The sequence below is a fragment of the Schistocerca piceifrons genome, chromosome X, assembly GCF_021461385.2.
Source record: "Schistocerca piceifrons isolate TAMUIC-IGC-003096 chromosome X, iqSchPice1.1, whole genome shotgun sequence".
Lineage (NCBI taxonomy): Eukaryota > Metazoa > Arthropoda > Insecta > Orthoptera > Acrididae > Schistocerca > Schistocerca piceifrons.
In genome coordinates, this window is record NC_060149.1 from 903,535,336 (window position 1) to 903,546,439 (window position 11,104).

General features: G+C 43.7%; 1 protein-coding gene across 1 annotated transcript in view; it reads right to left on the minus strand.

The window, feature by feature from the left end:
* Positions 1-10,725, minus strand: part of LOC124721377 — a 47,687-nt gene extending 36,962 nt beyond the window's left edge. The window contains exons 1-2 of the mRNA XM_047246309.1: positions 10,589-10,725; positions 10,465-10,507 (exon numbers count right to left, since the gene is read on the minus strand). Of these exons, the coding sequence (XP_047102265.1) occupies positions 10,465-10,507; positions 10,589-10,632 (87 nt within the window). The 5' untranslated portion in view covers positions 10,633-10,725. The remainder of the gene's footprint in view (positions 1-10,464; positions 10,508-10,588) is intronic.
* Between the last annotated feature and the right edge of the window lie 379 nt (positions 10,726-11,104).

An 11,104-nucleotide genomic window follows, 5' to 3' on the forward strand; every position in this document is an offset into this window, starting at 1 on the left:
TACAAGGGTATGCTGCGACACTAAAAGCAGCCGTAGATCCTCTTTGAGACCGAAGGCCATGAATGTTTCACTGGAGGACAGTCTACATCTACATCTACATCCATACTCCGCAAGCCACCTGACGGTGTGTGGCGGAGGGTACCCTGACTATCTCTATCGGTTCTCCCTTCTATTCCAGTCTCGTATTGTTCGTGGAAAGAAGGATTGAGGGTATGCTTCTGTGTGGGCTCTAATCTCTCTGATTTTATCCTCATGGTCTCTTCGCGAGATATACGTAGAAGGGAGCAATATACTGCTTGACTCTTCGGTGAAGGTATGTTCTCGAAACTTTAACAAAAGCCCGTACCGAGCTACTGAGCATCTCTCCTGCAGCGTCTTCCAATGGAGTTTATCTATCATCTCCGTAACGCTTTTGCAATTACTAAATGATCCTGTAACGAAGCGTGCTGCTCTCCGTTGGATCTTCTCTATCTCTTCTATCAACCCTATCTGGTACGGATCCCACACTGCTGAGCAGTATTCAAGCAGTGGGCGAACAAGCATACTGTAACCTACTTTCTTTGTTTTCGGATTGCATTTCCTCAAGATTCTTCCAATGAACCTCAGTCCGGCATCTGCTTTACCGACGATTAACTTTATATGATCATTCCATTTTAAATCACTCCTAATGCGTACTCCCAGATAATTTTTGGAATTAACTGCTTCCAGTTGTTGACCTGCTATTTTGTAGCTAAATGATAAGGGATCTATCTTTCTATGTATTCGCAGCACATTACACTTGTCTACATTGAGATTCAATTGCCATTCCCTGCACCATGCGTCAATTCACTGCAGATCCTCCTGCATTTCAGTACAATTTTCCATTGTTACAACCTCTCGATAACCACAGCATCATCTGCAAAAAGCCTCAGTGAACTTCCAATTTCATCCACAAGGTCATTTATGTATATTGTGAATAGCAACAGTCCTATGACACTCCCCTGCAGTGCACCTGAAATCACTCTTACTTCAGAAGACTCCTCTCCATTGAGAATGACATGCTGCGTTCTGTTATCTAGGAACTCTTCAATCCAGTCACACAATAGGTCTGATACTCCATATGCTCTTACTTTGTTCATTAAACGACTGTGGGGAACTGTATTGAATGCCTTGCGGAAGTCAAGAAACACGGCATCTACCTGTGAACCTGTGTCTATGGCCCTCTGAGTCTCGTGGACGAACAGCGCGAGCTGGGTTTCACACGATCGTCTTTTTTGAAACCCATGCTGGTTCCTACAGAGTAGATTTCTAGTCTCAAGAAAAGTCATTATACTCGAACATAATAAATGTTCCAAAATTCTACAACTGATCGACGTTAGAGATACAGGTCTATAGTTCTGCACATCTGTTCGACGTCCCTTCTTGAAAATGGAAATGACCTGTGCCCTTTTCCAATCCTTTGGAACGCTACGCTCTTCGAGACCTATGGTACACCGCTGCAAGAAGGGGGGCAAGTTCCTTCGCGTACTCTGTGTAAAATCAAACTGGTATCCCATCAGGTCCAGCGGCCTTTCCTCTTTTGAGCGATTTTCATTGTTTCTCTATCCCTCTGTCGTCTATTTCTATATCTACCATTTTGTCATCTGTACGACAATCTAGAGAAGGAACTACAGTGCAGTCTTCCTCTGTGAAACAGCTTTGGAAAAAGACATTTAGTATTTCGGCCTTTAGACTGTCATCCTCTGTTTCAGTACCATTTTGGTCACAGAGTGTCTGGACATTTTGTTTTGATCCACCTACTGCTTTGACACAAGACCAAAATTTCTTAGGACAGTCACGAGGAGGAAGAGATGTAGGGGTGTCGACCTGGCAGCCATCAAGCGACAGCTGGTGTATAGTTGCTACTACAGGGTACAGAAGCAGGAGGATCCTGGTCCATGGGGTGCACAGAAACATCGGCGTGCTTGTGGGGTCGGTCTGTGGAGTCCAATGCTGAAAAGCTGGTGGTGGTGCACACTGGCAAGACAAGAGGCCAGCCGGGCTGAGAGACCACGTGGCGAGACCATCGAGCAGGAAGGAGAGGACCGTTTGTCTTTAGCGGACTTCTTTGAGCCCTTCTGGTTAGAGGAAGACTCGGGTGTTGTCTGGCTGGAGGGACGGAAGAAGTCTTCACAGGAGTACTCCTTCTGTCCTTCCCTGCCTGCTGGTTGTGTAGTGGGTGGCTTCACCCATTGCGGCAGGAGTTTGACGGTTTGTTGCACAGTGGAACAGGGGGACGGCGATGCTACCTTGACACTGAGCAATTTCACAACCTCAGAGCTGAATTTGAGGTCGCATGTCTGTGTGGCCATGTCCTTCACAAGAACTATAGGCGCCAGAGGGGAAAACACAGGGTTTGCGACTAGCCAGTAACTTGCGAGCTACTGGGTAAGGCACTTTTTCCTTTACCCGAGTCTCCAACAGCCCGCTCATCCAGATACACAGGACAATCTCTTGAGGCGGCGGCATGGCCGCCATTGCAGTTGATACAGCAGGAAGAAGGAGGTGGACATTTGCCCTCGTGTGCACCCCTGCCACAGGTTACACATTTGGCTGGATGTAGACAAGATGTTCGAGTGTGGTTGAAACGATGTCACTGGTAGCAGCACATCGGATTCGGAATGTACGGCCGGACTGTGATAATTTCATAGCCTGCTTTGATCTTGGACGGCAGCACCACCCGATCAAAGGTGAGGAAAAGAGTGTGGGAGAACACCAAGGAGGACTTAACCTTTTTCATTACATGATGGACGGCAATGACACCCTGATCAGAGACGTAAGATTGTATTTCAGCCTCAGATAGACCGTCAAGCAGCCTGGTGTAAATTACACCACAGGAAGAATTCAAAGTTCTATGTGCCTTGACATGAACAGGGTAGCTGTGCAGAAGTGAGGCAGCAAGCAGTTGTGTTTAAGAATCAGAAGCTGTCTCCAAAATCAAAGTGCCATGCCATAAACAAGAGCAGGATTTCACAGGGCCAGCAATTGCATCAACACCTTCCTGGAGGACTGACAGTCTTCAGTATGTGAGACCACAAGGAACCACAGTGCAGTGGGGAGAGTCTTCGAATCAGTAGCCTCATAACATTTATGTTTCGTTGACGGGCAGGATGATTGACTCATCGTGAGGAAATCCCCCATGATTGCCAACGTCTCCAATGGTGCGCTCCTTCCATCTGGAGGCCCCCTTCACAGGGGGGTGCAACCGCCTTAGGTGATTGTTCACACCTCCGAAACACCTGACGGAGGGACCAATCGGCAATTTGAGAAGGTTACAGCTCAGGCAATCACCCCTCCCTGGGCCTGGCCTGTGCCAGGGGGTACGTGCGAACCCTTCCTGTTGACCCGGGGCTGGGAATTACGCGTTACCCAGTCACCTATTATGCGTCAGACACAGAAGTGCGCAGGGAGGAAGAAGAAAAACAAGGATCCTCAAACGTTGAAGCGGAGGAATGAGAGGAGGAGGGAAACAAAGAAAGGAAAGGAGAGCCAAAAACAAAGTTGTGACTGTTTGCACATCAGCGACAGAATGTGGAACATTCCCAATAATACCCCAGACACGTTCTCCAAGGGAGGAGAAAAAGAATAGCAAGAGGATAGACATGCTGCATGGAAGGAAAAAGTGCTGCAAAGGATGGAGCCCCGTTGTAGCCAAGCACGAACCCGCCGAAGAGTGGTGAGCCCCCATGGGGAGGAGGGGGATGATGGCAAAGTGTTGCACCAAAACTATTCATTTGAAATAAATTTCTTTCACGATACATCTGTGGTGGTTCATTTTCTTTGTTTTTGCTGTATGTTAACTGCAACCTGTTCATACTTCAACTGGTCAGCCAGGGTGTCACTCATCAGTCACTAAGGTTTGACCATTTTTGAACTGTTCTACCTATTTATAAAAATTTGTGGTTCATACAACTTCCACCACACTGTAAAACAATTTGAGAAAAGATTTTACTTGGTTTTTATCTTCAGAAAGCAAATAACCTATCACTGAACATTATTTGATTAACGTGGAAACTTCAGGCGTACATACCATTGTTAAGTGCAAAACTGAGGTTATAAACATAACAGTCATCATCATTCAGCTATTATGAGCTGCTCCTAGTGATGTCAACCTAAAATCATGGAAGTACAAACTCCTACAAATTGTTTCATTTCCATATAAATTTGTCTCTAATTACTGAATGTCCCTCCTATCATTTGAAATCATTTGTTCATACACATCAGTGTAGGATGGTAAACAAAAAACACATTTTGGCTTACTAACAAGGGAACATCCCCATCGCACCCCCCTCAGATTTAGTTATAAGTTGGCACAGTGGATAGGCGTTGAAAAACTGAACACAGATCAATCGAGAAAACAGGAAGTAGTTGTGTGGAACTACGAAAAAATAAGCAAAATATACAAACTGGGTCGTCCATGAGTAAGATATGCAATATAAAGGGCAATGCGAGGTGAGTAGCGCCGTGGTCCCGTGGTTAGCATGAACAGCTGCGGAACGAGAGGTCCTTGGTTCAAATCTGCCCTCGACTGATAATTTTGCTTTCTTTATTTTCGCAAAGTTATGATCTGTACGTTCGTTCATTGACGTCTCTGTTCACTGTTATAAGTTTAGTGTCTGTGTTTTGCGACCGCACCGCAAAACCGTGTGATTAGTTACGAAAGGACGTGCCTCTCCAATGGGAACCGAAAGCATTTGATCGCAAGGTCATAGGTCAACCGATTCCTCCACAGGAAAACACGTCTGATATTTTGTATATGACACTGGTGACAGCATGTGCGTCACATGACAGGAATATGTTGTCGACCCACCTAACTAGTACACTTGGCGAATGGGTGAAAAGATTCTTCTACCTCGCCCGATTTAGGTTTTCTTGTGGATGTAATAATCACTCCAAAAAAAGTGATGAAAGCATAAGAGTTTTTCACATAAACTGAAAATAAAAAGTTAAAATTTTCGGTCGAGGGAAGATTTGAACTGAAGACCTCTCATTCTGCAGCTGTTCACACTAACCACGGGACCACGGCGCTCCTCGTCTCATACTGCCATTAATATTGGCTATATTACACATGGACGACCCAGTTTGTATATTTTGCTTATTTTTTCATAGTTCCACACAACTACTTCCTGTTTTCTAGATCGATCTGTGTTCAGTTTTTCAACGCCTATCCACTGTGCCAACTCATAACTAAATCTGAGGGGGGTGCGATGGGGATGTTCCCTTGTAAGACCAAAAGTGCTCCACTGCCTCTGATTTAATGCCTCACATTCCAGGTGCTAACCACACACCACCCTTAACCCAGTTACACAATGCCTGAAAGATGACCACTGTTTTCTTCAAAAAGTACTTTCTCCCTTAATTCCATTCCTATTCTACACATGGATGGAGTACAGCCTACTTATATGTCTAGTGATTATAATATGCCTAATCTTAACTTCGCAATTTAAGTAAACAGTATGAAGGAAGAAGATAATATTTCCACATTTTTCACTTAACATTGGTTCTTGAAATTCTGCTCGTAAATTTTCCATGAACACATTTGCATACCGCTTCAATACATCCCCATTTCAGCAAATTCATTTTTGTCACACACGCTATGAATTTAACACATTAATCCCATCCTTCTACTTACACCTTCAATATTCCCTGTTAGTCAAAAACACAAACTACTCTCATGTGTCTGGATGAGCCTTACAAGCATGTTGTAAACAGCCTCTTTTGTAGGTACACAATATAGTATTACAGTGTGTACACAGTACAATGCTAAAGTACTACAGTGTGGCTAATTCTGCTAACAGACAACCAGAAAAATGTGAAAAACCTTTTTCAACATACACGATCAGAATGGGATTGTGTAATCATCAAAGTTTTCTTTCCTCTTGTGGGTATTGCAGGGTTGATTACTAGCATGACAAAACCGCATTCAACTATCTTGAATCAGCTTACGCACTCATCCATAAAAACAACAACACTGACAAGGGGACCATCAGACCTATTAATCACGTATTTTGATCAGTCTTAGGTATGTTGTACAGTGACCTACCCTGAGTACATGCAATAGCCCCTAGTTTCCGAGGAAATTGATGTTGAATTTTTATGCATATCTCCTATAGCCACAATGTTAGTCATGTTTAGACCACATGAGAGTGGTGCAGTGGCTAAGGTTCATTGCTGCCATGCTGGCAGTTCATTTTCTGCTCACAATTTTTTTTTTTTTTTCCTCTCCACACAACTGCAAACTGTTAAAGCTCAATTTTGGAGGAGCTGATGCGAAAGTGTCTGCTCTTTCTTTGTATGATAAAGGCATACAATCCACTGCTTCCAGTGCAAATGCTTTGGTTGTCACAAAGTTGTCATTCCTATCTAGTCCCATGCACTGCAGGGCAAATTGTTTCATTTTTTTTTATTTGTCCGGGAAAAAAAACGAAAAAAAAACCCACACAAAGGCAAAATTTTGCACCTCTTATTCTTGCAGTTTCACCAATGCTTAATTAAATCATCCAGAAGCAAGATTTGTCTTTTGGCAGACAGACTTTGTATATACACTAAAGTGCCAAAGAAACTGGTATAGGCATGCACATTCAAATACAGAGATACACTATGTGATCAAAAGTATCCGGACACCTCACTAAAATTACTTACAAGTTTGTGGCGCCCTACATTGGTAATACTGCAATTCAATATTATGTTGGCCAACCCTTAGCTTTGATGACAGCTTCCACTCTTGCAGATGCTGGAAGGTTTCTTGGGGAATGGCAGCCCATTCTTCATGGAATACTGCACTGAGGAGAGCTATCAATGTCAGTTGGTGAGACCTGGCACAACATCAGTGTTCGAAAATATCCCAAGGTGTTCTATAGGATTCAGGTCAGAACTCTGTGCAGGCCAGTCCATTACAAGGATGTTATTGTCATGTGAACACTCCGGCACAGGCTGTGCATTATGAACAGGAGCTCGATCGTGTTGAAAGGCGCAATCGCCAGCCCCCAAATTGCACTTCAACAGTGGGAAGCAAGAAGGTGCTTAAAACATCAATGTAGGCCTGTGCTGTGATAGTGCCATGCAAACAACATGGGGTGCAAGCTCCCGCCATGAAAAACACAACCACACCTTAACACCACCGCCTCCGAATTTTACTATTGGCACTACACTTGCTGGCAGATGATGTTCACTGGGCACTCATCATACCCACATCCTGCAATCGGATCGCCACATTGTGTACTGTCATTCGTCACTCCACACAATGTTTTTCCACTGTTCCGTCATCCAATGTTTATGCTCCTTACACCAAGCGAGGCATCATTTGGCATTTACCAGCACAATGTGTGGCTTACAAGCAGCTGCTCGACCATGAAATCCAAGTGCCTCACCTCCCACCTAACTATCATAGTACTTGCAGTGGATCCTGACGCAGTTTCTAATTCCTGTGTGATTGTCTGGATAGATGCCTGCGTATTACACGTCATGACCCTCTTCAACTGTCGACGGTCTCTGTCAATCAACAGACGAGGTCAGCCTGTATGCTTTTGAGCTGTGTGTGTCCATTCACATTTCCATTTCACTATCACATCAGAAACAGTGGACCTAGGGGTGTTTAGGAGGGTGGAAATCTTGTGTAAAGACACATGACAAGTGACACCCAATCACCTGACCATGTTCGAAGTCCGTGAGTTCCATGGAGTGCCCCATTCTGCTCTCTCGATGTCTTAGTGACTACTGAGATCGCTGATAATGAGTACCTGGCAGTAGGTGGCAGCACAATGTACCTAATAAGAAAAACATATGTTTTTGGGGGTGTCCGGATACTTTTGATCACATAGTGTCTGTAAACAGGCAGAAGAAGGCTCTGCAGTCAGCAACACACATATAAGACAATGAGTGTCTGGCACAGTTGTTAGGCCGGTTACTACTGCTATAATGGCAGGTTATCAAGACTTAAGTGAGTTTGAAAGTGGGGTTACAGTTGGTGACCAAGTGATGGGACATAGCATGTCCAAGGTAGCGATGAAGTCGGGATTTTCCCATACAATCATTTCACGAGCATACCGTGAATATCAGCAAGCCAGTATAACATCAAATCTCCAACATCGCTGCGGGCAGCTAAAGACCTTGCAAGGATGGGACCAACAACAATTGAAGAGTCGTTCAACATTATGGAAGTGCAAGCCTTCCACACATTGCTGCCGATTTCAATGCTGGGCCATCAACAAGTGTCAGCATGTGAACAATTCAACGAAACATCATTGAACTGGGCTTTCAGAGCCGAAGGCTCACTCATGTACCCTTGATGACTGCACAACAGAAAGCTTTGCACATCATCTGGGCCTGTCAACACCAACATTGTAGTGTTGATGACTGGAAACATGTTGCCTGGTCGAACAAGTCTCGTTTCAAATTGTATTGAGCGGATGGCCATGTACAGGTATGGGGACAACCTCATGAATCTATGGACCCTGCATGTCAGCAGGGGACTGTTCAAGCTGGTGGAGACCCTGTCACCCCAAGAGTGTGGGGCATGTGCAGTTTGAGTAATATGGGACCATTGACACATCTAGATACGACTCTGACAGGTGACACATACGTAAGCATCCAGTCTGATCACCTGCATCCACTCATGTCCCTTGTGCATTCTGACAGACTTTGGCAATTCCAGCAGGATAATGTGACATCCCACACATCCAGAACTGCTACAGAGTGGCTCCAAGGACACTCTTCTGGGTTTAAACACTTCTGCTGGCCACCCAGCACCCCAGACACGAATATTATTGAGTATGTCTGGGGTGCCTTGCAACGTGATGCTCAGAAGAGATCTTCACCCTCTTGTACTCTTAAGGATTTATGGAGAGCCGTGCAGGATTAAGGGTGTTATTTCCCTCCACCATTACTTCAGACACTAGTAGAGTCCATTCCACGTCGTGTTGCAGCACTTGTGCATGCTCATGGGAGTCCTACACTGTATTAGGCAGATGTACATTTCTATAGCTCTTCAGTGTAGCATCCACAGTTGCAATGGAAATCATGCTCCAGAGGTGTATTTGTAAGAAGGTTCATATGTGTAGGAATCTTTCAGTGTATCTAATAGCTTTAGTTAGTTCGTTACACTCCTTTATCAGATCAATCTTCTTTAGGCTGTCCTCTCTATGAACACTTGCTTCATCCATTTTACTGTACTCTCTTCCCCAACTGATGTTTGCAACAAATGTCACCTGGCAGTTTAGAGGGCCTGGGAGTTCCGTAATGGTCCATGAGGGAGAGGGACAACAACAAGCGAGTTCACGTCTAGGAAACACAGAAAGTGAATGTTATCGAAATATTTGGAATTCTAATTCCAAAGCACATATGGAATACAAATTGTCCAGATATTTATGACTGTAACTACTAACCACAAACACAATACACATTTCAAGAAAGTTTGCTGTAATTACTGATTTATTAATGGAACTGCTAGGCAAAAGTTAGTATTTTTGAATAATTTTGTACTACAGACAACTGAACCCACACCACCAGCATGGCAGCCATAAATCTTAACTGCTGCGCTACACTCGCTTTACCAAGACACGACTAACATAATGACTACCCCAGGTACACATTTTTCAATTTGTGGCTGTCGCACAAAAAGCCAATAGACGGGAAGTCATGACAGGTCCCTCTGCAACATATCCAAGACTTGTCAGCACCAGTGATTAACAGGCCTGATGGTCCCCTTGCGAGCACTATAGGAAGACAAAGGTGGGCAGTCATCCTCAAGATGTGTTGCTGAAGGCATAATCCAAAATTGAGTCTCTACACAGTAAGTTGTGACAGACTGTGGTCAACCTTTCTCCCACAAAAGTTGTTGGAGGCACAGTCACATCTTTATGTCTACAGCATACTTATTTTCACACAATCAATGCACACTGTTTACAGAGTGAAACTTTTGTCTCAATCACTGCATTACTGGTGCTTAAGCTCTTCATGAAGGCAGTAACGAGTCATAAGAGGCAGTGTGTGTAAAATTTGGAATTGAAAAGTATCATCATATCACACTGCATTCACACAAACCTAAAAAATATATCTCCCACGTATATAATGGATGGTTGTTGGGACTTATATCAAACTGACCTTTCTCCATTTATTCCAGTCTAAACTGGAAGAAGGAAGGAAGATTAGCATTTAACATCCTGTCGACAGCGTCGTCATTACCAGCCAAGCACAAGCTCAGCTTACAGAAGGTCGGGGAAGAAAAATCAGCCATGCTCTTTTTAAAGGAACCATCCAATCATTTGCCTGGAGCGATTTTGGGAAGTCACAAAATATCTCAACCTGAATGGCCAGATGGGGATTTGAACTGATGTTCTCTCGAATGCGAGTCCAGTATGCACTGAAGAGACAACTATTTGTATGTGTGTCAAATACGGGTGAACAGATATTAGATGAAAAACCACAAAGCTGAATAATATAACATACCTTATTGGCATGCCACTGGATATGTTCATAATGAATGGACACTCTGCAACAACAAATTTAAATATTCTCAGTAAAATAACAAAACACACAAGTAAAAGTAACATATTCCTTCCTGTCAACTGACTTTTCAGCAGCCAAAGCCACAGACAACCAGTAAGTCTGGAACATATTCTACAGCTATCAGCTAGTATGTTGTCTTTGCAGACATGGTTATTGCAGCATATGGCCTCTGGTAACAGCCACAGCTCATCTCTGTACAGCACCCCCTGCAATGAAAACATCAATATTAATAATGGAGTCACTTGGCATATACTTCCTCACTGGGTCTATGAACTGAGGTGTATACCTCAAATGAAACTATGCAAAGTACAATATGTCCAGGATATCTATGTGTTTTACTCTTTTGTGCTATTTCTCTGAAGAGGAAAAAAAAGCAAACAAAAAAAGTTATACATTACTCGAATTTTCATCTGCCTGTGTACTTTGTTTCCTTGTGAGGTATAAGGTACAACTTTGTACTTATCACAAGGCACATACTTCACTTTGTTGGACTGTACTTTTTCCAGGGTTTACTTCAGTACTTCTGAACTGGCATTAAATATGCACATATGTGCAGAAAAAGAGATTGAACACATGGTAC